A 26,538-nucleotide genomic window follows, 5' to 3' on the forward strand; every position below is an offset into this window, starting at 1 on the left:
CAAACGCTTTACTTGGATATTTTTAGAACTGTCACCTACAAGAGAGTTTCCCATCACCAAGGCTAGTTATAATTATTGTCATCTTCTCATCATCATTATCAACAATAACAACCATACCATTTATTGAGCACTTACTACATGCCAGGCTCTGCATTAAGTATTTAGCCTGCATCATCTTTGTTTAGGCCTTTGTTCAGTAATTTTCTGAGCTGAGTATGGTCAATTTCATTCTGCATATCAGGAAACTGAGCCTTAGAAAAGCTAATTAATTTGCTCAAGATTCCACAGTTAGTTGTGAACTAAAATCTGAACCCCCAAATGAATCTATAATCCAAATTCTTAAACACTATGCTATCCTGTGCAAGAAAAATTGACAACTTGGTTAGAAACCAAAGAACATAAACATATGTATCAGGAGCCATTAATATTCAATTTCACAGAGATGCATTTCTTCTTTTGGTATTGATTAAGCCAATGGTTAGCAAAATCATCTTATTTATTAAAACTTTATTTTAGGCATAGTGATAAATCAGAAAAGAAAATAGCAGAACTTCATTCAAGAGAAAAACATTCTAAGAATTATATGTTGTACAATCGTATCTTCATCAATAATGACCAGCAGAGTGTTTAATAAATCTTCAAGGTCCTGTCTTCGAAATGTACAGCATTCACCCAAATACCTGGGGACATCTCAACAGAACTGGGATCAGCCAACAGGGCAAGTCGATTAGGATGGAGAAAGGGAGCAGATAAGATTAACTGGGAACGGGAGTTCCCATCGTGGCGCAGTGGTTAACAAATCTGACTAGGAACCATGAGGTTGTGAGTTTGATCCCTGGCCTTGCTCAGTGGGTTAAGGATCCGGCATTGCCATGAGCTGTGGTGTAGGTCGCACACGCGGCTCGGATCCCGCGTTGCTGTGGCTCTGGCATAGTCTGGCAGCTATAGCTCTGATTAGACCCCTAGCCTGGGAACCTCCATGTGCCGCGGGAGCGGCCCAAGAAATGGCAAAAAGACGGAAAAAAAAAAAAAAAAAAAAAAAAAAGATTAAGCGGGAACAGAGCTCGGCTGCCGGAAGACAAATCAGCCCTGCACCTTGGAGATGGAGAGGAAGAAATGAAAGAAGGAACCAGGAAAGGTCACGGTAGAAACAGGCTGCTGCCACTGGATGTTTTGATTAACTTGCTGGCAGAGGCGTTTATTGCTCTTTATAAAACTATGCATTCCAGGCAGATGAACTCACAGTTTTTCACCTGTAAAATGAGGGTAGAATATTACCACATTCTCCAGAGCACTCTGAGAGAAAAAGATAACAGTGAAGTGCTTGGAGCTCTTTCAAGAAGGAGTTATTTAAATTGGAAGAGCTTATCATTTTACCAACACTGCCCTGAATATGCTCTTGTGACACTTGGCCTTGTCTGATAACAGAGGTAGCCCCTGTCTGTCCACTTGAAGAAAACCAAAGAAAAGACTGCAAACTTAGAAATATATTGGAGTTCCCATTGTGGGGCAGTGGAAACACATCCAACTAGTATCCGTGAGGATGCAGGTTTGATCCTTGGCCTCACTCAGTAAGTTGAGGATCCGGCATTGCCATGAGCTGTGGTGTAGGTCACAGATGCAGCTTGGATCTTGCATTGCTGGGGCTGTGGCGTAGGCTGGCAGCTGCAGCACCGATTTGACCCCTAGCCTGGGAACTTCCATATGCTGCAAGTGCAGCCCTAAAAAACAAAAAACCAAAAAAACAAACAAAAAAAAAAACAAAAAAGAAAGAAAAGAAAAGATATGTAGAGCAGTAGATCATTTATACTATAAGAATATTCTTAATTCTACTGAGCCATTTACCAAAGCATTTCTTTAAGCAGTCATCCTAGTGCCATTGGGGAGTGAGACTATTCAAGGTCATAATTAGTGTGTATTGTTCCTAAATTCTTCAGAGGAACCCCGGGCATCAGATGGGGTCTCTAGACATCTTAGGGCCCAATCTGACAAGATCGAGTGTGTTCAGGGTGGTATGGCCGTAGACTTAGGGCCCAATCTGTGTCTGAACCAGTCAACCTTCCTCGCTGCTCTGTGTGTGTGCAGATTTTAAAATGTCGAGAAATGGAATCCACTGCTATAGGTACTTCCATGTGGATTCAGGGGTCCTGAAATGGTCAGAGGGCCGTTCAGACAATACGGGTTTAATGTGCAGATGTTTCTCAAGAGGTAGTTTCTACCACTAATCATAACTCAAAATAGCAACCCAGTAAATGGCTGCAGGTGCTTGCACTACCTGCTTTGAATGGAGTCATATTTCAGTAAAATTAGACGGGCACAAAGAGCTGCCAGTCACTTTCAGAGCACGCCTAATGTTTCCTAATTATTCTGCTCCTGCTGAAATGAATGGTGCTCACCCTCAGTGGGGTTGCTGGGGTTGCACTAGAAGCAGGTAGAGAAATGCCAGAGGCTGCCACCAGCTGAGACAGTGAGGCTGACTTGTTCCAGCTGAGTTTGAAAAGGAAGGCTAGTGTCCTCGATAAAAAGTACCTGCCCTAAGTCTATTTTGGGGTCAGATGATTTAAATGGATCCAAATGGCAGGACAGTAACGGATCTTCTCTGATATGACTACATTTAGCCTGTATATCAATTTTCTTCCTGAATAGCTTATCTTCCCCACTCAGAATGGGGTTTGGGGACAGCACAGTGCATGGAAAATGTGACAAAGGAAGTTGTTTTTCAACTGTGTCCAAAAGACAGGGAACCATTGGGGCTGGCAGGAAAGGGACCAGACATCTGAGACAGCTGCAGTGCTTTGAACAAAGGCACTTGCCCCCAGTGGGTGCTCTAGAAGCCCGTGTGGAAAGAGTGAATAAGGGAATGTGTCCGTGAAGGCATGAAAGTGTGAGAACAGATGTGATAAAGGAGACAGAGCATTGAGCTGGGAATGAAGAAAACTGAATTTACAATATTTCACCACCAACCAGCCCTGCGATCAGGGCTAAATCATTAACCTCTGTGTGTTTCAGTTACTTTATGTATTACACGAGGAGAGCAATCTGTCTATATTAATTAATTCTAATCTATTGTTAAGATTCTCTATTTTTAAAAATCCTTGTTTTTTAAAAAAAAAGATCTCAAAACTCCAAAGACTCAGTTTTCCAAGAACACTCAGCCTGAGTCCAGGAACATTTGTATCCAGCCTGGCATGTGGAAGATACCCCAGTCTGGGGCCTTGCCACTCAAAGTATTGTCCCCAGACTCGCAGCACAGGCACCACCTGGGAGCTGGCTAGAAATGAAGATTCTCAGGCCCACCCCGGATCTACTGAATCCAAATCTTCATTTTAGCAATATCCCGGCGCATTGTATACACATTGCAATTTTCGAGGCATTGCTCTGGAGCTGCCTGGCCTGTCTACCTGACCACGGGGCTGTTAGAAACCTTCCCTTCCAGCTTTGCCTAAAAGGAAACCTGCTCTCATCTGCCTCAAGAAGAGCTGTAAAGATTTGTCGGGTGCGGCTCATTCCAACCAAATTCTTGCTCTGTTCAATTTCAGATTCTAATCAAACACTGATTACAAAGAAGACGGGGAGTTTCTGTGGCACAGCGGAAATGACTAGGATCCATGAGGATGCTGGTTCAATCCCTGGCCTCGCTCAGTGGGTTAAGGATCCGGCACTGCTGTGAGCTGCATTGTATGTCACAGATGCTGGAGTTGCTGTGGCTGTGGTGTGGGCTGGCAGCTGTAGCTCCCATTGGACCCCTAGCCTGCGAACCTTCATATGCCTCAGGTGCAGGCCAAAGAGAAAACAAACAAAAAACAAAAACAAAAAAGAAGATGATGATACTCTCTTATTCCATAAGGGAGGGCTATTTCTGACTATTTCTTTATCGCTCTACAGAGCATTTACTGTTAGGACTCGTCATTTATTCTGGCTCTGACGGCAAGCCCTGAGTTATATCCAAGACTCCACATGGTTACATGGTTTGCCCAAGGTCACCTAACTGGAAAAATCCCTGGAAGGAAGTGATCAGAACACATGTCTAGTCTGATGAGGGGAGACTGGTGTGGGGGTGGGAGAGGAAAAGACAAATAGAGAAGACAAGAAATGTAACCACTGCCTCAAAGTCCCAAGGCTGAAGCAAGCAGCTGGGATTAGGATGTGCTGGCACGTGCCTGGCGCACCGAGGGCCCTCTTGAAGAGGAGAGGAGCAAAGCGAAGCAGGGCCAGCAGCCCTGGTCACCATCATCACAGCGACACAGGCACCCACACCCCAGGTGGGGCCCTCCGGGGTTTCAGGGAGATGTTCAAAGCTCCACCCTCACTTAGGGCCTCAATGGGAAAATGCAAACACTGCGGTTTGGATATGTGAAGCCCGAATGCGATCTATAGCAAGGTTTGCTTAAACTTGAAGAGAAACTGTACGTCTCTGTGCAGGCAGCGCATTGTCTCTATGAACGACACTTCAAAAGAGATTTTTATCAGGTACCACGTCAAATACTCGCTTTCATCCGTAGGATCAGTAAAGCGTATGAGAGAGACCCACTCCTGGCTCGGTGTGGTACACACAGCATCCGCTTTGTTGGAATCAGGCAAAATGTTTGAGTACCAACAGCAATATGTTCACAAAAATAAACCCTTTTGTTTTTTCTTCCCTAGACCACATCTCCCTTTCCAAGTAATCACTTCTGACCACCGGGCATTACCACACAGGAGTCTTTTTTTTTTGGAACATAGCCTGTGAGTAACCAAACACTTTGCGTTTGATACCACACCCAGTCACATCCAGGGCTGCTCATGTTCCTCGATATCAACCCACCTTCTTGGCTGTGCCAGGAGCTGAGAATGCTTCCTCTCACCCTTGGTCACATCACTCAGCAGAAATCGAAGGAACATGGTAAATCAACTAGATTTTAGTAACTTTAATAAACATTTTTAAAGTTAAAAAATAAAGTAGGAGTTCCCGTTGTGGCGCAGTGGTTAACGAGTCCGACTAGGAACCATGAGGTTGCAGATTCGATCCCTGGCCTTGCTCAGTGGGTTAGGGATCCAGCGTTGCCGTGAACTGTGGTGTAGGTTGCAGACGTGGCTCGGATCCTGCGTTGCTGTGGCTCTGGCATAGGCTGGTGGCTACAGCTCTGATTAGACCCCTAGCCTGGGAACCTCCATATGCCGCGGGAGCGGCCCAAGAAATGCCAAAAAGACAAAAAAAAAAAAAAAAAAAGGTAATAAAAACCAAATAATTTTAATAAATGAATGAATTAAAAATTTGATTTATAAATAAAAATTTAATAACAAAAATATTTTATTAAAAATTTTTTTAAAAAGCTTTAAAACCTCAAAAAAAAGGCGGGGGAGCATGTCCCCCCGCACTCAGCATTTTGTCTGGCCTCATCCATGTCCTGAACTCATTGTCTAGATTCTCTTTTGTTCTAACCTTACATGGCTCTACCGGAGGCATCTGTGGGCAGATGACCCACCTCCTGTTCTGCCCCAGCGCAGAAAGCTGTATAAATGCAGGGTAACCCCTCAGCCGATGCACAAGTAACAAAGAGGCCAAGCAGCTATTTTTCCTGCTTCTTTAAGAAGTGTTAACAAATTCCTGTCAGCACCCTTGCGACACTCCAGTATCCAATAACCAACATAACACCCTGGCGAGTACGAGTACGGCTCACCCAAAAGGTCCTTGCTTCTAGAAGCGATGACGTCTCAGGTAGCGGCTGCCTGAAGTGGACTGACATCCCCAAAGTGAGAAGTTCAGTCCCATTTGAGCTATAAACCAGTCATGAGCCCACTCACAGGGCAGCGGGCAGCAGGGACTGCGGGGCGTTCATTAAGAAACGGTGCATTATGTAATTTTATGGAACGTAACGTCCATCTGGAACATCTGTTCCCAAGCCACATGGTGAAAGGGACCCTTTTGGCCCTGACTGCTTAGAAGACAAGGGTCCCCCTGTTCCCGCCCTGCCACCCCTCATTCCTTTCCTATGGCTTGTATTTCACGATGATGTGTGACTTCTGCCGGAAATGAGCAGTTATCCAGCAAAGGCGGACGCTCACCCTATAAAACGAGGACAACATGCTGAACGAGCACCAAGGTCGTGGCCAATTCTACTGACAGCTGAAAACAGTTAAAGTGACTTTTTTCTTAACCACCCAGGCAGAAGCCAAGAGGGAACAACATGGCCAAAAATCTCCTTCTCGCTCAGAAATCTGAACTCAACTCACGCGTTTCTCCCCCCACCCCCCACCCTACTTCCTCCAAAAAAAAAAGGGGGGGGGGGAAATGGCTCGTTGTTTTGACATCATCCCACTTCTTCCATGTGGGGTCTAGGAGAGGAGTTTAGGGAACATAAGGATGATGGCGTTTGGTCAAAGGGATTAAAAGCAGTCCTTCCACTGTGTTGTTGGCAAGATCCCAAAGCACTGGTCCCTCCCACTGCCTGGTGTGCAGGTTAGACTAGATGGATCATTTCTGTCAAAGCTGGGTCCACTCCTTCCTGACAGGAGTAGAGGTGCAGCTTGGGTCTTTAAGGCCTCTTCCTCTACAAATCATTTTCTGGATTCCTAATATGTTCTAAAGTTTAATAAATGAGTACAAGCAGGAGTTATTGCATATACTTAGCCAAACTTTGTCTATGATCAAGTTGCATCAAAAACTCCTAAAGCACTGGAAATTACAAAATTTGACAGATTTGACTGCATGGTGGTGTTATCTTTAGATTTAAAAAAAATCTTGGGAACAAACACTTTTACATGTAAATACATACTGAGGGCAGCAGAATCACTGCCATGTCATACTACTTAGAAAGTCAGTGTAGAAGTGGTAACCAAAACATTAGGTGTGTGCTCTTCTGTGTGTGTGATGCATGTCTGCTGTGTGTCTACCCTGTGCTGGACGTTGAGCTGGATCTTTGGGAAGTGAGTAAGGTGACTAAGAGTTAGACAAAGCTTTAACCCTCCAGAACCCACTGTCTAATCATGGAGGGTGGCACCCCCCTCTGCTCCTCAACATTTAGTCAGAGGGGGATCTTGGGGTCAGGACATGTCTGGTCCCCTAAAAGAGACAGAACTCTGGTCATCTGGGGAAAGAGGGGCAAATTCCTATTTTATACCACTTGACTTCGGAGGTTCAGGTACTTAATGAGAGTACAACAGCCTTATCCAAACAAGATAGAGTAGGGACAGACCTATCCTGAGATGTCACTATCCCCATCCATGGAGGGCCTGGGGAGAGAAGGCTGGCAGGAAAATTGGGGATAGAAAGTATAAGGAAAAGCAGGCAGTGTGCCATATCTCATAGAGGACATGAACCAGGAGCATGGAGCCCGCCTGCCCAGGTCTGAAACCCATCTTGGCCATTTACTAGCCGTGTGATCTTGAACAGTTGCTTAACCTCTCTGTCTCTGATGCCTCATTTGTAAGATGATAATAATGACAATACCTTTCTCATGTAGCCCAGTCCCTCAGAGGAGACTCCGACAGTGATACTTCTCCTTCCCTAGATCTCCAGAATTCAGGGGGCCTTCCACTGCTTCTGCCTTAGTTCTGGACCCCGAATTCCCACCTGAATTCCTACATCATCCTTCTGGTGGCTGTTAGTCTCCCCTTCTCCTCTAATTCCATGATTCTTACAAAATCCAGACTTAGCTGTGCTTAACGACATCTGGTGGGAAAATACAAATGAAAACAAAAATACGATACAGATGTCCCACCAACAGAATGATGATTAATACTGAAGTGAAAAACAAACTCATAGAAAAAGAGAGATCAGATCAGTGGTTACCAGAGGCAAGGAGCCAGGAGGGGGGCGGGGAGGAAAAATTGGATGAAGGCAGTAAAAGAAAGTTCCAGTGATAAGATCAATAAGTACTAGGGATATAATGACAACCTGATAAATATCATTAGAACTGCTGTTGTGTTACACACGAACGTTGTTAAGAGAGTAAATCTCAAGAGTTTCCATTACAGGGAAACATTTTTTTCTGTTTCTTTAATTTTGTATCTATATGGAATGCTGGATGTCCACTAAATTTAGGGTAATAGTCATTTCATCATGTTTGTGAGTCAAATCATTATTTTGTACACCTTCAATTTCTATAGTGTTGTCTGTCAATTATATCTCCAGAGAAAAAAAATCGAGGTCTGATAACGTCAAGCATTTTTCATGCGTCTGGGAGGGAGAGTCTCACACACCCTTGGTGGGAGTATGACATGTGACAAGTAGGGTCACTTTGGAGGGCGTTTAGGCCACGTGGAGATATGTAAGATGCACAGTCCTCCACCCCAGCATCTGCAGGGCTCCACGTCCACCCAGGGAGCTTTCCCATGACAGTGAAGGAGGCACATCAAGAACATTCATTGAGTCCCCGTCGTGGCTCAGTGGAAATGAATCTGACTAGCATCCATGACAACTCAGGTTCGATCCCTGGCCTCCATCACTGGGTTAAGGATTTGGCATTGCTGTGAGCTGTGGTGTAAGTCAAAGATGTTGGATCTGGCATTGCTGTGGCTGTGGTGTAGGCCAGCGGCTACAGCTCAGATTTGACCTCTAGCCTGGGAACCTCCATATGCCAAGGGTGTGGCCCTAAAAAAAAAAAAAGAAGAAGTATATTCATTGAACCCTGTTTGGAATAGAGAAAAAAAAATCCTAACTGCCCGTCAACAGGGATATATCCATGTTCTGGAATATTCTGTGGCACCGAAAATGTGAGGTATGCCCAGATTTACTGACATGAAAAGATGTTACTTAATGGCACGTTATGGGTTTCATTGTGTTGTCCCCACCTCGGATTCACATGTTGAAGTCCTACCCCCACTACCACAGACTATGACTGTATTTGGAGATGGAGTCTTTAAAGAAGGGATAAAAATTGGGTGATATGACTTGTGTCCTTATAAGAAGAGGGGATTAAGCTACAAAGAGACATGCACAAGTGGAAAACCATGTGAAGGCGCAGAGAGAAGATGCCATCTACCAGCCAAGAAGAGAGGCCTCAGAAGGTGCCAACCCTGCTGACACCTTGGTCTTAGACTTCTGGCTTCCAAAATGTGAGGAAATAAATTTCTATTGTTTTAGGCACCTCGTCTGTCTTAGTCTATGTGCTTTGTTACATCAGCCCTATTGAACTAGTCTACACAATACACAGCATTAGATGATTCCTATAGGTGTGTATAGATGTGTGTCATGTATGGAAGGCCCACCCCAGTATGAGGACAGTGGACACCTTTGGTGAGGGACTGGGATTAGGGGACAGCAGTGGAAGGGGTAAAATAGGGATTTACTTTTTATAATTATTTGCACATTACTTTAGAAACCCCTCCCCCATGGCCCGCTACTGAATACCCTACACAATGCACTCCCCCACCTGGACCCACAATCTTTGGAATGTGATTCCCACTCTCATCCCTGACCCTCACACACATATTTGCCACACTAGAACATCCACCCCTCCTCTGCTTCTTTCCCTCTGTCTTGTCTTTCCCCCTTTTTTAAGCCTGGGCCGCTGATTTTCATCCTTGAGAGCCCAACTCAAATGCCATCCGCTTTAGGAAGAGGTTGCTAAAAGTCTTACTTGGCAGATTTTCCCAAGGCCTACTTCTCTCTCTCTCTCTCTCTTTTGATGTCTTTATTCATATTTATTTTCCCAGTGCCTAATCAGTGCCTGAGGCCAAATAAAGGCTCAGAAAATGGGTCCGAATGCATTGATGATCGGGACGTTTTATGGCAGTTTGCTTTTTCTTCCAGTAGATCTCAAAGGTCCCACATTGCATCCTGTGTGAATTCACAGCCTCCCTAGAGACGAGGACTTCAATCAGGACATGAGTGAGGTCCTAGCCTTTTACTGTTTTCTTCGTACAAGGGGGACAACCAATTTCTGGACCAGCCAAGCCCCATTTACTTTCAATTCTGGTGGAATCGGCTGAGAACGGATTGCAATTTATTTTATTCAAGTTCTGTGCCCATAAATGTCTTCAATTGCTTAATTCACTATAGGCCGGCATCAAAAACTCCTACTGACCTCTACTTGGGAGGGTCTATAACCCAGGCCTTACCTCTTCATCGGCTTGGGTGAGCATTCTCTCTCCAGATTGGACGATGTGTGTTTCACATGCATTGCGTTATAGGAAGTATGCGTATAATCATTTTCATCACTGTAGTCAGGTCCAAGCAGTGTCCGGGCCCAAGTTCCCATGTCATAAGGAGGAAGGGTTCCTCCAAATTCAGACGGCAAAAATTCAGGGTGTATTAGCTGGTGGAGGCTGTTTAAGTTGTTTCCATGCAGGAAAATCTGGAAAGAAAAATTAATTAGCAATAAAAAAATTCAAACCATATGACTAAGTGTTTCATCTCAGACACAGTTTAGCAATGACAAAGTGGATACACTACTGGTAATCATGGTGTTTAAAGAGGCATTCAATTTTGTACCTGTGGCTTAGTCTTCATAAAATGTTAATTTATTGCTCAGAAAAGGGGCTGAATTAATTGTCCTTAAAAATGAAGTTCATGAACAAATTGGGTATTATTTGGCCATGGCCCAGATGTGCACATACAGTCATCTCTTAATTATCTCTGATGATGAACAGAGTAATGATCACTGATGCAGACCACTGAAACCCCTAATCGCCCTGCAGCGGCATCCCCACATTGCTCTCCTCTCCCCCAGAGCATCCTTTGGACCCACCTCGGTCCTCCCCATCCTTCCCAGGCCTACACCGAGTGGTAACTTCTTCTTCCATCTGTCCCGGTGACACCTGCTCACTCTGGTTCTCCCTCCCTCCCCCTAGTTAACTCATCTTATGCGATGACTTCTATTTGTTTCTGATTTGTTCATTTATGTCTTGCTTCCCCATAGGAAGAGCAGAATGCTCAGGAAAAGGGACAGTATTTTCTTGCTCCTTTTTTTAGGCCACACCCATGGCATGTGGAAGTTCCTGGGCCAGGGGTAGAACCTGCACCACAGCAGCGACCTGAGCCACAGCAGTGACAAGGCTGGACCCTTAACCTGCTGTGCCACTGGGGAACTCCTGTTTTCTTAGTCTTTTATTAGTCTCCTAGCTCCCAGGGTGGGGTGGACCCAAGGCAAAATCTCAATGAATTCTTTCAATGGAACTGAAAGCTGGGACTTGAAAATTTCTTATGAAATATTTTTGCAACAATTTTCTATTTTTGTCCGGATTGAGGGCCAATCCTCTCAACAAACAAGTTTCCATCTTCTAAGCATATCAAGTATGGTGATGGAAATTAGTCAAGCAGGGGAGAAATCACCCCCAAATAACAACATTTTCAAACAAATCTATAGAGTGGATAAGCTACAAGATGATAATTACCATTGCCTATGATTTAGGAATTGACTTCTAAAAGTTTATTTATTTATTTATTTATTTATTTTTCTGAAAGTTTATTTAAAGTGAATCTGTGTATGGAGTTCCCTTCATGGCTCAGCGGTTAACAAACCCGAGTAGGATCCACGAGGATGCAGGTTCAATCCCTGGCCTCACTCAGTGGGTTAAGGATCCTGTGTTGCCATGAGCTGTGGTGTAGGTCGCAGACACAGCTCGGATCCTGTCTTGCTGTGGCTGTGGTGCAGGCCAACAGTGGTAGCTCAGATTCAACCCCTAGCCTGGGAACTTCCATATGCTGTGCCATAATGGGAACTCCATAACAGCATCATTTAAAGAGGAAGGGGACAATACATTTTTCTGACATCGGATTGGTGGACGTGACTGAATTTTAGCAAGAATTTTTTTGAGAGGGGGAAGAAATTCATGTATTCTGGCTTTTGCAAAATATGTCATGTGAGGAAATGTAGTATCGAAAGCATGGAAAAGCTGGAGTGAAATGCTGGCCCTGGGGTTCAGAGCAAACATTCGTACCCACCCACCCAACCCCTCCAATTCTTAAAGGAAAAGGATCGATGGGGAAACCAGCCCTCTCTCCAGGGGTCCTGTGGGATGGAGGAAGTCAGCAGGTGGGAGATGGAATCCCCAGCTTCTGGATTCTGTGCTGCACCCAGAGATTCTCCTGAGTAGATGGAGCCTGTGGGAAGCCTGAAGCCATATAGGGGACAGTCTAGGGCACTTCTCTGTCCTTATCACATCCTGAGCCCCAAACAGATTGCAGGGTGTCCTAGAATGTTTCTGCCTCCTGAGGCAGGTGAATCCTAGTTTCCGGCTCCACATTCATGTGGGGACAGAGGAATTCCGGCTCCCATAGCCTAGTGCAGTGTTTCTTAAAGATCTGGAAGCATCTGAGGTCTAGGAGTGAGGAATCCTGCAGGGTGCGTATGGGCGGGGGGGAGGGGGTCCCTCACATCAACATGTCCCCCTGAATTCTCAGAGCTCTTCCCCAGCATGGGGTCCCTGGGGTATAGAGGCCAATGGGAGGTACTGTGGGACTGACCCTGGTTCCCTTACGAGGTGGTGCCCCTGAGCTAGACCAGAGCTGAGAGCAGAGCATGTGCAAGAAAAGAGCCAAATGGGAGAGAGAAGTAAGAGTAACGGAGCTTCTGCTGCACGAATGGCCTTCTGCTTTTTCTGTCTCTTTAAATTACCCCAACGACTCCGGGTCGTGGGTGTTAGCGTTTCCATTTCATAAATAAGGGACTGAGTTTCGGGGTAGTTAAAGAATGTTCGGTTCCTCGGCGAATCAGAATGCTGTGAAAACAAACAAACAAACAGAAAACCTGGCTCTGATGGAAGATGTTGGCTTGGGAAATGCCATCAGCTGATGCCATCAGGATTTTAAAAGGAGTTCCTGCTGTGGCTCAGTGGTTAAGGAACCCGACTAGTATCCATGAGGACACAGGTTCGATCCCCGGCCTCGCTCAGTGGGTTAAAGATCTGGCGTTGCCGTGAGGTGTGGTGTAGGTCGCAGATGCAGCTTGGATCTGGTGTTGCTGTGGCTGCAGTGTAGGCCAGTAGCTACAGCTCCGATCAACCCCTAGCCTGGGAACCTCCATATGCTGCTGTCTGGCCCTAAAAAGACAAAAGACCAAAAAAAAAAAAAAAAAAAAAAAGATTTTAAAAAGCTTTCTTTCTACAAGCATTATTATTTCCAATGAAAAATGCTTCCCCGGTCTCAAGTGGGATGGAGCTGGCAGCTATGACCCAAGAGCCACGGGGAAAAAATACAAATTATCAACGTTCTTCATAGTGATAATATATTCATAGGACAAAACACTAGCTCTTAAATTATTCCATGAGCAGGAAGCTGCTTGACCCCACATCACCTGCAAGCATTTACAGTAAAAGGGGCATCTGATATTTGCATATGCCTTCAGTGCTTCCTTTGGTTTGTCACAGGGACTCTAAAATAACCCAGTTCTACTGAATTATTGATTCAATCCAGGCCATTTGCAAACTCCAGCTGAGGCTCAAATGCTCAGGGACTGCAGAAAAGCAAAAACAAAACAAAAACAAAAACCCACCATGACAATTAAGGAGAGAAGGAGTGATTAGGAGGAGGGGCTTGTTAATTTTCCCCCGAATGTCCCCCTTTGGGTATTTGTTTTCATTACCCGTTTCCTGGTCTTGTCCTTGAGGAATGGCTTGATGAGCGTGTACAGGGCGTGAATGTACCAGGGCTGGTTGACAAAATGGACGCCTCCGAAGCGGGCAGGAAAGCTGTCCTGGGTGGAAAGAGAGAAACGAAGCGCACACCAGTCAGCACGCATCACAGGTTAGATGGGACCAGCAGGACTGAAGCAGCTGCTCTCGGCGGCAGAGACGGGAAACCCTTCCCAGCGGTTAAGGTTTTCTCAGTTCCTGGGCCTCCCTCCTCCCCTGTGACCCCACAGGTGCAAAGTCAGGTACAGGGGCCAGGCCTGTCTTTCCAAGTCACAACTCTAGGACCTGGCACCAGAGCAATTGCAGACTGGACGGCGAAGAAGTTGGGATTCTTTGTGATGTCAGGGGACCAAGGCTCCAGTCCCCGCCCGGCCCAGCCCTATGAGATGGCTCTTTACTCTGAGTTTTGCCCTCCACTCCAGCCCTCTCTGCACGGTGATCATGACAATAGCTGAGTGAGCAAGCTGTGCATCGGAAGGAGTTGGGAAAGGATTTTCAAGGGTCTTCAGAGATGGGGCTCTGAAAGCCCCCAGGTCTGACAACACCGTGGGTTCTTTTTGACAGATTTCACCATTTTATTTATTTTTGCTTTGTAGGGCTGCGCCCGCAGCATATGGAAGTTCCCAGGCCAGGGGTCGAATCAGCTACCGGCCTACACCACAGCCACAGCAATGCCGGATCCTTAACGCACTGAGTGAGGCCAGGGATTGAGCCTGCGTCCTCATGGACACTAGTCAAGTTCATTACCGCTGAGCCACAGTGGGAGTTCCTTTTTCACAGATTTCAGCAATTGCTCCTTACTTCATCCTGGGACCCAGACCCACACAGTAGGAAGATGCTTGCTGACTAATTGGTTAGTTGATTTCTCTAATTGAGGTCCTACTTTTCTGCAGATCAACACATTTTGTAAATATTGGGAAATAAGAGCATTTTTTAAAATGCTTCCAGTGGGATGGACTGGGAGGTTGGGGTTAGAAGATGCAAACTATCACATTTAGAGTGGATAAGCAATGAGGTCCTGCTATACAGCACAGAGAACTATAACCAGCCTCTTGGGATAGACAATGATGGAAGATAATATAAGAAAGGGAATGTATGTACATATATATATGTATTACTGGATCGCTTTGCTGTACAGCAGAAATTGGCACAACATTGTAAATTAACTCTATTCTATAAAAAAATTAAAAATGCTTCCAATTTTAGAATCCAGATCAGGATATAAGATTAGATGTTGGAAGCTGAGGAGCTACTCTGGGTGCTAATTAGATCCACAGAACACGGGACCTTGATCAGAAAGCTTGAACTAGTTCCACAGCACCAGGTCCTGAGTTTTTGATGCAGGGCTTCTGAAAATTGCATTCATTGCGGTTCATGGAATTTAAAAAGAAAGGACATCCCATGCAATTTGCATTGCCAAGCATGCTGACAATCAGCTTCATGGCAACAAACATCTTTGCAGCATGTCAACAAAGATGGGATGGAAGCAGAAGGAGCCTGGTTATCTGAGCTAACAGTTCAGGCAGCTAACCTCTCCTTGCAGGTGTATGAAATGCGCAGTCTGGATCTTTTTTAGTAACGAGGAAAGAGGGCTATTCACTTTTTTCAGAATGCTTTGAGTCTACAGGCTCCCTGAGCATCTTCTACACTGAGACCTAGTTTCCAAGGAAGTACATGGAACTGTGCTTAAAGGTTGACCTTTAAAAAACTTAATAAATTTGCCTCTATCTAGACATTTTACAGAGTACAAAGAAATTAAATATTTTGAAGGTCAAACTAGACCATTTGAGTGAAAGGTCTTTGTTTGGCAGGGCAGGTACTTTCTGTATTGTTTATCTTATTTTTGAAAATCTTAATGAAGCTGCCAAGTAAGAATGGAAGGACTGTGTACATCGGTTTGCACACTTGTCATCATCTCTCACGATTCCAGAGGAGAATGTGGCAAATCAGAAGTTCTTCATAAGGTTTTCTCTTCTCTTTTTGGTACAGTTTGGGATCTAAACATTCTTTGGTTTCTTAAAAAGAACTACCTTTCCCTGAAGTTTATCCTTTGCAATAAGTGCTCTAACCTCCAGTCTTTGGGGACCTTTTGAACTTGTTATACGGAAATATAATTCATCATCTTACACGCGAAATATGGGTCCAAGGGCTGCAGAAGGAAAGCAAGAGCAAAGGGTTTGTCTATAAACTAGGGTTTTCCTGTCTTTTTCAACAGGACCAATAAGAAGGGTTTTATGTCTATTGAGAGTCTATATGTTATACATTTCTAGGTTGATAAAGTAGAAAAAAACAACAACACAAAAACCCTCTGTAAATAATACCCTAGAGGCACTAGGCAAAATCTCAAAGAAATATTAACCTTTAAAAAAATATCTAGAGGCTCCTAATTTTATTCTGTGGGATCTCAATCCTCAGAGATATCTATTTGTGTCAGAAGAGGTTGACAGAAAAAATACGGGGCTAAAACCCCCCCAGCTGGCTCTAGTTGGCCCTGGCTTCGAGCCTGCTGTCTTGAAGGTGTGGGATTTTATTGATCTCATGCAGGCCAGCAAGCAAACATGTGCAGATTAATGCATTTGAAATCCTTGCCTCAATTTTAGGTTTGGAAACAGGGTCACTTCTCTTAGGTCCCTCCTATAAAATTCAAATGAAAGGACTTCCTTTGTAATAAGGGCAATGGGCCAATGTTCTTGTTATCCTCAAATGAGCCTGACTACATTATTAATAATTGTGTGTGTGTGTGTGTGTGTGTGTGTGTGTGTGTGTGTGTGGTGCAAAGGGAAGGGCAAGGGGAGGGAAAATTAGCAGATACAACCTTCTTTTAAGCAAGGCCCATTATTGCCAGTCATTTTGCCTGATCTCATTAGCAAACCACAGATAAAGGTATTGTCACATAAACGTCTCCCAGGACTGCAGGGAGTCATCCAAGCTCAGGCAGGTGCATTTCTTAGGGACCTTTCTCAAGATGGTAAACCTTGATTCATTGACAGTATAACACTTTGTTTTTCAGAGTTCTTGGCCCCTAAAAGGTATGTTCCCAAAAAACATACCCCAGGTTCAAGAAAATGGCATTAATTTTTATGCATTTCATGCAGGTATCAATAAAAATCCAAGATAATTTCAAATTATAAACATACTCAAATCATAAAATTGATCTTTTCTCCAGTTTATCTTAATTTTATTTATTTCCTTATTACAAAAATTTTACCCATTTTAAAAAGTACAAAATAGATTTTAGAAAACATTTGAAAAATTAGAAAATACAGAAAGACAAGAAAGAAGAAAAGAAAAAACCCACCAATCATCCAGTTGCTAAAGACATACTCTATTTTCTATCATTCAGGGCAGGTGATATTATGCCACAGTAACAAAAAAGCCCTGCTGGTTTGCTTGCTTGCTTTCTCTTTCCTTCCTTCCTTCCTTCCTCCCTCCCTCGTTTCCTTCCTTCCTTCCTTTCCTTCCTTCCTTCTTTCCTTCTTTCAATCCTTCCTTCCTTCCTTCCTTTCTTTCTGCCTCCCCAGGCCAGGATGTTCCCAGGCTAGGGATTAGATCCGAGCCACAGTTTTGACCTAAGTTGCGGCCACCTGTGTCAATGCCAGATCCTTAACCCCCTGTGCTGGACTGGGGATTGAACCTGTATCCTGTCCCAGTGCTCCCAAGATGCTACCAATCCCTTTGAGCCACAGCAGGAACTCCAACCCCTGCTTCAGTCATTTAAAACTGTGAAGATTTATTTCTCGTTCACACCAAGTGTCCTCCTCGCTGGGTGAGCAGGAGCTGGGCTTGACAGGGACGCTACCTCCCCCGTCTAGAGGGGGGCTGCTCCCATAGCTGAGGGAACCCACCTGGGAAGGGACTCACAACTTAGCTCTTAAGCGTGGCCACCAGAAGTGACACATTTCATCTGTCACATTTCACAGGTCAAACACCTGCCTGAATTTAATGGGTCAGGAAATAGAATCCTACTCTGTGGCCAGCAGGGAAAGACCGAAAATGTTGGCGAACCACACTACTGATTACCAGACCTCTCCTCTCCTTCTTCATTCCCTTCTTTTTTTCCTTCTTCCTTTCTAAATGAGATCATGTTTTTTTACATTGGACTTACTGTTTTTACATTGGATTTTTTTTTTTTTTTTTTTTGCTGCACCTGCAGAAGTTCCTGGGCCAGGGATGGAACTCTTGCCCCACCAGTGGCAATGCCAGATCCTTAGCCCACTGAGCCACCAGGAAACTCCTACACTGGACTTCATGGATGGCCTGTTTGATGCTAGTGAAATAACATCAAATAATTAATACCCAAATTGGTGTTTACAGAGTAGAAGGGAAAACAGAAAATTGCTTCCACGTAGTAATTAGTTTAGTGTCTATAATTCTTTGCTAAACAGTCATTTCATGCCTTGTACCATTTTGATTCAGCACACACATGAGTGTTGACTACACGACAAACACTGGTTTAAGCTCTTTATTTATTTATTGTCTTTTTGTCTTTTTAGGTCCTCACTCTCCGCACCCATGGCATATGGAGGTTCCCAGGCTAGGGGTCTAATCGGAACCATGGCCACAGCAACTTGGGATCTGAGCCACATCTGTGACCTACACCACAGCTCACGGCAACGCCGGATCCTTAACCCACTGAGTGAGGCCAGGGATCGATCCTGCAACCTCAAGGTTCCTAGTTGGATTTGTTAACCACTGCGCCACGACAGGAACTCCAGGTTTAAGCTCTTTAAAGTGTCAAGTATACTTGACAGGAACAGCCACTGCCAGGACCTTCAAGGATTTTGACTCCTTTTTGCCCCTTCTCTATCTGAGCTCTAACCACACCCAAAGCTGCTGAGGTCAGGTTTATGTCCCTTGGTGTTCTTAAAAAAAAAAAAAAATTGCAATCTTGCCTTTCTAATATTTTCCTCTGGAACAGTGGTGACACTAAGAGGTAGCTTGGAGCACTAACATTGCTGTGATCAATCCTTCCTCTAACTCCTAAGTCACATGAATACATGTTCACACTAGATAAACTAGCAAGGATATTTTTCCAAACTAGTCCCCAAGGCATTCTAACTCCACATTCGAAGAATGCTACCTGTAAATTCCTCCTAAATGGAAAACTGGCTCAATGATTGACTAGAAAATCTGCAACCAGGATTCCCTCTTTGCTTTCTGAATACTCAGAGAAGGCTGTTCTCATCTACCTGCCTTATTTTCCTATAGCCGATAAATATCACAGCATTTGAGTGTTATTAAGAAAAGAATCTGATATCAGAGAAAGTAGGAAGTAGGATAACACTGACTTAAGGGGAATAGAGGATGAGCCAGTGACCAAGAGAGTGATGGTGAATAAAAACAGGTCTGAACATGCTGGGGAAAAAAAATTTTTTTTAAGAAATTGAGAATGTCAGTTGAGTGGAATAAACTCAGCTAGGAAAGGAAGGAGATAGAGGAGTTTCTAGTGTATATTCTATTGTTCATAAATCTAAGAGTCAAATAAATACTGGAGATTGATCTTTACTGTGAAAAATAAGAAAGTGAACCAGAGACACAGCATCATGGACAAGAGGTTACTGGCAGGGGAAACCACATTAAGGCTGTATGGGATCTCTCTGTATTATCTCTTAAAACGGTATGTGAATCTGCTATCATCTCAAAATAAAAATGAAAGAAGTCTCATTTTTGTATTTCAAAACTCCCCAAAATAGGAGTAGCCATTTTCTTAAGCATAGTAAAAGCATTTCTAAGGATGACCTTTTCTGCTTTTGATGAAATGTTAGACAAAAAATGCCAAGGTAATCTATAAGGCCCAAGATACACAGTGGAACATTTGAAGGGGCTCTTCTTTATTCTGGGGGGCACTTGGGCAGCATTAGATTCTTGCAATCCATTAGAAATACCCTTTATTTGTAAATGGGCACTTCGTGTGCACTTCATTTTCACACAGGCACTCTACAAGCACCGCTCAGCTGACTTTTCATCTGTTTGATGGAGATTTAGGAGCAACATGGCAGAGGCAAAACCATTTCCCCTCTCCCTCCTTGACAATCAGATACAGATGTTGCTGGTGGCATTTGGCCGAGTTTCCTCCTGGATAATGAAGCACTTACTAGCGCTATTCTCTAAGATTTGTAATGCCTGCAGGCTAATACTTCCAAGAGGGTTCAAAACACACCTGACCTCAAAATCCTGTTGCCCTGCAAAGCTGGGGGAGCTCTGCTCATTCTGGCTGCCCTCTCTAACTCCCTTCTTTCCTCACCTCTCGTCGCTTTTTTGTGGAACCAGAACAGGATCAAATTCACCAAAAATTACGCTCCTCCCCCCATCTACCAAGATGCTGCTGAAAACCAAATGCAAAGAAGAAAGGAGAGAGTATGGGCATGTAAGCTCTCTTTCAGTCCGCGTGGCTCCTTCCCTTTGGTAGCTCTGAGTGTCTTTTGAGACCTTGGCAGAAAACGCCCATTCATTCATAAAACTGCACGTATGTAGGTCTGCAGGCAGCACGAAGACACAAGCGTGAAGTCAGGATTTATGTATTCAGTTCGTGCCAGTCCTACTAATGATACCCATTTCCCACATCAAAGCAGAGAAAAACATTTTCAGCAGCATAAATGGGCTTCGCTGATGCAGGAGAGCCTTCTAAACATGCTATATTTCATGGTGATGGGTTTCTATGACACCACGTGGTACTCATTAGCCTGGAAGTCACATATCCACCTATTTGCAAGGAAATGGAGAGCTCACGTGATAGCAGTTACACACCAAATGCTTTACATACATCAGCAGCAAGCATGAGGGAGGAAAGAGGGTACTTATTAGGGTGGCCACTGGGCAATGTCTCCAGCTGACTACAGGCGATGGATTTTCTCTGGATATATGCTCCTGGCTCGCTGATATCTGAGAAGCTGTACCTAAGCAGTGTCCTCTTGATAGGAGGGGCCAGGGCTCTTTATGCAGGTTCAGACCAGGGCATGCTGGAAAATAAAGCTTTTTATCTGCAGATCCTAGAACTGTTATAAGCCTTTGGCAATTGTCCTAAAGAGAATAAACTAAACTGGTCATCTGTCAAAAAGGCCCAGACCACCAGATCAAGCTCAGAACCAGCCCTGGCTACAACCTCATGTTCCTTGATGCTCTTTCTCATATTCAGTTCTGGTCAACAGTTCAACAAGCAGTTATTGAGCTCCTTGTATGAGGAAAATGCAGGGGTGCGTGGACACTGGAGATGCACTTCTGCCTCCAATCCGTTCATCTAGTGAGAGAGACAGAGAAACGGTGCTGCTTCAAAGGAGGGAAAGACCCAGAACTCAGAATGTAGCGTCTATGGTTTATGGCCATTCCTTCAAATGGAGCTAATAAACAGCTCAGATGACCAGAGGCAAGGATCGGGGGAGGCTGAATGTCAGGCAGAGGCCAGATATAAAAAGTCTTATATAAAAAAGCTATGAGAATCTTTGGGAATTTAAGGGCCAAATGAGAGAAGATTATTACTAATAAAATTAGATGTTTTCTATTAGAGAAAATTTACCTCCACCATTAAAAATTCCTAGGGGAAAATGGCTTTCCTGTTTTTTAATTAGTAATACAAATTCTTATGAGTATTTTATATTTTATACCAGCAAAAAAACCCCACTATATTTATTGAAAATTACACTATTGAGGCATTCTATTTCAGATTAGAGGCTTCCAGAATTACCTGTTATTTTCAAGAAAATTCTTTTAAATATAATGATATCACACATAAATCATAGCATATATATCTACAGGATAATGGCTCACCGGATGATCAGAGAGTATCTTAATCAGCCCCAAAGGGAAGAAGGTGTTTTTTTAATTTTTTAAAAAATTTTTATTATAGTTGATTTACAATGTTCTGTCAATTTCTGCTGTACAGCAAAGTGACCCCGTTATATACTTATACACATTCTTTTTTTCACATTATCCTCCATCACATTCTTTCACAAGTGGCTAGATATAATTCCTAGTGCTATGCAGCAGGATCTCATTGCTTATCCACTCCAAATGCAAGAGTTTACATCTACTAACCCCAAAATCCCTGTCTATCCCACTCCCTCCCCCACAAGTCTGTTCTCCATGTCCATGAATTTGTTTCTTAAGAATGTGTCTTTTCATATCAGCACAATTCAGATTTGCTCTCCTAGCTTCACGCCCTCTGCGGAGTTCTTCCTTCAGAAATGAGAATTCACTACCTGAGGGAAAAGACTCCAGGGATCTTATGCAGGATGTTATAACATTGCCCTCTTTTCCAACTTAATTTTATGTTAACATTTTGGCCATTAGCTATAGTTCTGTAATTGAATGTTAACTCAGGATAAAAGTTGTTTTTTTTTTTTTTTTGCCATTTAGGGCCGCACTGGCGGCATATGGAGGTTCCCAGGCTAGGGGTCTAACCAGAGCTACAGCTGCTGGCCTACACCGCAGCCACAGCAACACGGGATCCAAGCCGCGTTTGCAACCTACACCACAGCTCATGGCAACGCCGGATCCTTCATCCACTGAGCGAGGCCAGGGATTGAACCTGCAATCTCATGGTTCCTAGTTGGATTTGTTTCTGCTGCACCACGATGGGAACTCTGATAAAAGTTCTTATTTTGTTCTTTCTCTCCTCCCCTTACACACACACACTCACCACAGACCCCAGGATGTAATTGATATATGTCTATCTTTTCGCTTTCCTCTTCCTTGCTTATTATTGATGCCTCCCAAATTTAGGATTAAATGAATTCAAATTTACCAAAAAAAAAAAAAATCCAAAGTTGACCTTCTAAGCAAGCAATCATGCTGTGACTTGTGACTTTGGTAAGCTCAGGGTGGGCACACATCCCACTCCTTCAGCCAGCAGATCTGTCATTAAAGAACCATCCCTCTGCCAAAAAGCTGATCTCCTGGTAAAGCAGGCACCACTGTCAGGGTAACACTCCAATTATTTTTCTCACTATTTCCTGAGAGCAGATCCGGAGGTGTTATGGGTGTTATGGGTGTAGGTTGTGCATGTCTGTGTGCTGGGGGTGGGGCTGGAGGAGGAAGGTGAGTGTCAGTGACAGAGAATAACAACTGGAGGCTGAGAAGGAAGGCTGCCAGGGATGGTGGAGGAGAACTGCTGCCAGCTCCCCCTGCACCTGCTCTGTCCCTCTAAGGATATTGCCAAAAGCGACGTCCTTATGGGCTCCTTAGAGAACTCAACACTGTATCAGCTGCAGCAGGTCCGTGGATGCTTGGCGGGCAGTGAGCTCTGGTTCTGAAGCTACATATGTATGACTTTGGGCAAGCTACTTAATCTCTCTGGGCCCAGTTTTCTGCTGGTAAGCTTCTGCAGCAGCTGTAAGGCTTCAACTGCAAGACATGTATGAGATCCACCAGGTCTGGCAACCGGAATATGCCCTGATGTCCCTTTGGAGCCTTTGAAAAGTTTTGAGTGTGTGAAGGTGTCACTGTGGACCCCTAGTGGGAGGCAGAGTGAGTAGGGATGAGGTCTGTATAGGAGATGATGGATAGTGTCCATGGGCTGACCCTGGTTGGGTTTCCATTGAAAGAGTAGAATAGAGGTAAAGTGTGAGATGGAAGCGAGCCTAAACTCTTCATGTGTATGCCCTATGGGCTTCTGACTGGAGCCAGGTTCCAAGTCTGATAAACTCATTAAAAAAATGTATTCACAGCTCAATAGGGCCAGAGATATCAAATGATGGTATTCTAGCAGCTTAAAACCAACTTCATACAAAATGGAGTTGTGTTGAAGTTGACAGCAATCATGCACAGAAGTTAGTCTGTGTACTCTGAGCTTATCTCCAAAAAGAAGTACATCTAACGAGTTGCACTGTGGACTCTTTTCCATCTTTATACCCCAGATAGTATTCAATCAATATTTGTAGAACAAATGAATAAGAGAATGGCATGTCAGTATAAACCACCACACCACTGTCTATTCTAATCATGAAAACTCTAAATTCCACATTTAAGATGATTTTTCCTACTGAAATGAAGCTACATGGAGCTTGGGACAGGGGTACGGGGAGTGAGGGCTGATGGGAACAGGGTGTCTATATGAGGTGATGAAAATGCTCTGAAATTGAACAGCGGTGATGGTTGGAAAACTCTGTGACTATACAACTCACCGAACTGTGCACTTTTTAAACATTTTATTTATTTATTTATTTATTTATTTATTTATTTATTTTGTTTGTCTTTCTCAAGATTGTTTTGGCTATTCAAAGTCTTTTGTGGTTCCATACATATTTGAGGATTGTCTGTTTCATTTCTGTGATAAATGAATTGGAGTTTTAATAAATATTGCATTGAATCTATAAAAAAAAATTAAACCTTTTTTTTTTGTTGTTGTTTTTTGTTTTTTGTTTTTTTATAGGGCTGCACCCGTGGCATATGTTCCCAGGCTAGGGGTCGAATGAGAGCTGTAGTTGTCGGCCTATGCCACAGCCACAGCAACGCGGGATCCCTGACCCAACAACAGCGCCGATTCCTTTCTGTTGCACCACAAAGGGAGCTCCTTGAATTGTGCCCTTTAAAGGGGTGAATTTTGTGGTGTATGAATTACACTTCAATAGAGCTGTTTGTTTTTAGAAATTGTAGTTGAGATTCAGTCTTGATGAAATACGTTATAACTCGAGAATGCAAATACAGCTCATTGTACATAGTGCAGTAAATTAGTTTTATTCTTGAAAGTAAGGAGATTTGTGTTATAATCCAAAGAAAATTATGACTTTACAATAGAGAAAACATTTTCCTGTTGAAATAGGAAAGCACTTTTAACAGGAGACCAGCATGCAAATGAGCAGGGGCTCATTAACCAAGAGCTGTAAATATTTTGCGTATCAGAGAATTGATAGGTGGGCTGTTGGTCCATTTGGTATTTCAGCCAACAGATGTTTATTAAGAAATCTGAGTAGGAGTTCCCATGATGGCGCAGTGGTTAACAAATCTGACTAGGAACCATGAGGTTGCGGGTTTGATCCCTGGCCTTGCTCAGCGGGTTAAGGATCCGGCATTGCCGTGAGCTGTGGTGTGGGTCACAGATGCGGCTCAGATCCCTCATTGCTATGGCTGTGGTGTAGGCCAGCAGCTGCAGCTAGAGCTCTGGTTAGACCCCTAGCCTGGGAACCTCCATATGCCTCGGGAGTGGCCCTGGAAAAGGCAAAAAGGCAAAAGGCAAAAGGCAAAAGGCAAAAAAAAAAAAAAAAAAAAAAAAGAAAAGAAAAAAAAAAAAGAAAGAAATCTGAGAGACAGTATTTTTTTTAGGATCCTTAAGAGCTGTCCTGTCACTGGCTGAATCATGGAGCACTAGAAAGTTTTGAAATTTGAACTTCTCTAAGACCACATGAATACACTACAACCCAGGCTGTATGGATCCATCTGCTACAACAGCAAGACTCTGGGTCTCTCCCTGATGGGAACTGGGGGAGAGAGTTGCATAGCTCTAGCAGAATTGGGTTCATCTGGACCACAAATCTCTCTCTCTCTCTCTCTCTCTCTCTCTTCCTTCCTTTCTTTCTTTTCTCTCTCTCTCTCTCTCTTTCTTTTTTTTTTTTTTAAATTTGCTTTTTAGGGCCCCACTCGAGGCATATGGAAGTTCCTGGGTTAGGGGTCGAATTAGAGCTACAGCTGCCAGCCACAGCCACAGCCACAGCCATGCCAGATCTGAGCCATGTCTGTGACCTACACCACAGGTGCATGTCTGTGACCTACACCACAGTTTACAGCAATGCTGGATCCTTAACCTACTGAGCAGGGCCAGGGACCAAACCCGAATCCTCATGGATACTAGTCCAGTTCGTTACTGCTGAGCCACAATGGGAACTCCTTGACCACAAATCTTGATGCCTCTACAAACAGGGAAGCAGAAGTTCTTTCCTAGTGATAGTGACTTTGCTCTTACATTTATGGTCTAGAACTACCATCAGTTCTCCATCCACCCGGCATCCACTGTAAGCTTCAACAGACTGAAGGGTAGTCAATTTCTATAACCTTGAACTGGCCAGTATCTGTGCCACTGGAACAACAAGGTTTCTGAACAGCTGAAATGTGTCTTATCCGTCCTGGATGTGCTATCAGTATAAAATACCCACCCACTTTTGGAGTTCCTGTCGTGGCTCAGTGGTTAATGAATCCGACTAGGAATCATGAGGTTGCGGGTTTGATCCCTGGGTGGGTTAGCTCAGTGGGTTAAAGATCTGGCATTGCCGTGACCTGTGGTGTAGGTTGCAGACCCAGCTGGAATCCCACGTTGCTGTGGTTCTGGTGTAGGCCAGTGGCTAGAACTCTGATTCGACCCCTAGACTGGGAACCTCCTTTGCCATGGGAGCAGCCCAGGAAATGACAAAAAAGACAAAAAAAATAAAATACCCACCCACTTTTGAAGACTTGTGCTGAAAATCTAAAAAACTCCCTTGATATTTTAAAGTTGGTATCACATGCTGAAATCACACTATTTTGGATATAGTGGGTGAAATAAAAGTACATCACCCCTCCCCACAAATGGAGCAATCCCTTCCCTGAGGGTGAACAGCAAAGAGACTCAGGTACAGAAAGTTCAGCCTTGTGAAGGCAAGAAAGAGTATTGTCAAAAAAGGTGAAGAGAGGCTTGGCGAGCCTCTGATGCCTAATTTTTGTAACTGCTGTCATAATTGGGGGGAAATCATGAGAATGCGTTTTGGGATATTAATCTAAACCTGGTTTAACCCTTCAGTCCTTCTGAGATTTTAACACCATTTTATAAGCAAGTGTTCTTTCTGGAAGGAGAACTCGAGTCGCCCACAGGCATCAGACTGTGTTCCTGGGCATCAAAAACTAGATCTTCCACAGAGGCTCAGGTCACTGCTGCTGCTACGGACAGGCACAGCCAGACATTTGGAGAGTGGAACCAGCTTCTTAGGGAGGATCAAGAAAACTGGAGCCCTTTGCCTAATATCCTCATGGATATTGGGAGTATAGTTTGAAAGCGACCGCTTATCTCAATCCCTGGCCTTG

General features: G+C 44.0%; 1 protein-coding gene across 2 annotated transcripts in view; it reads right to left on the reverse strand.

The window, feature by feature from the left end:
• The window catches only part of CLVS1 (clavesin 1), a 151,275-nt gene that overhangs the window by 7,094 nt on the left and 117,643 nt on the right, over nt 1-26,538 (reverse strand). For both annotated transcript variants that reach the window (XM_001927833.7, XM_013996738.3), the window contains 2 exons: nt 13,506-13,616; nt 10,042-10,277 (listed from right to left, as the gene is read on the reverse strand). In XM_001927833.7, coding sequence (XP_001927868.3) covers nt 10,042-10,277; nt 13,506-13,616 — 347 coding nt within the window. The remainder of the gene's footprint in view (nt 1-10,041; nt 10,278-13,505; nt 13,617-26,538) is intronic.

The sequence above is a fragment of the Sus scrofa genome, chromosome 4 (assembly GCF_054392235.1).
Source record: "Sus scrofa isolate SSC_HxYL_T2T_F1_AM1 chromosome 4, Sscrofa_HxYL_maternal_Yorkshire_Landrace_v2.0, whole genome shotgun sequence".
Lineage (NCBI taxonomy): Eukaryota > Metazoa > Chordata > Mammalia > Artiodactyla > Suidae > Sus > Sus scrofa.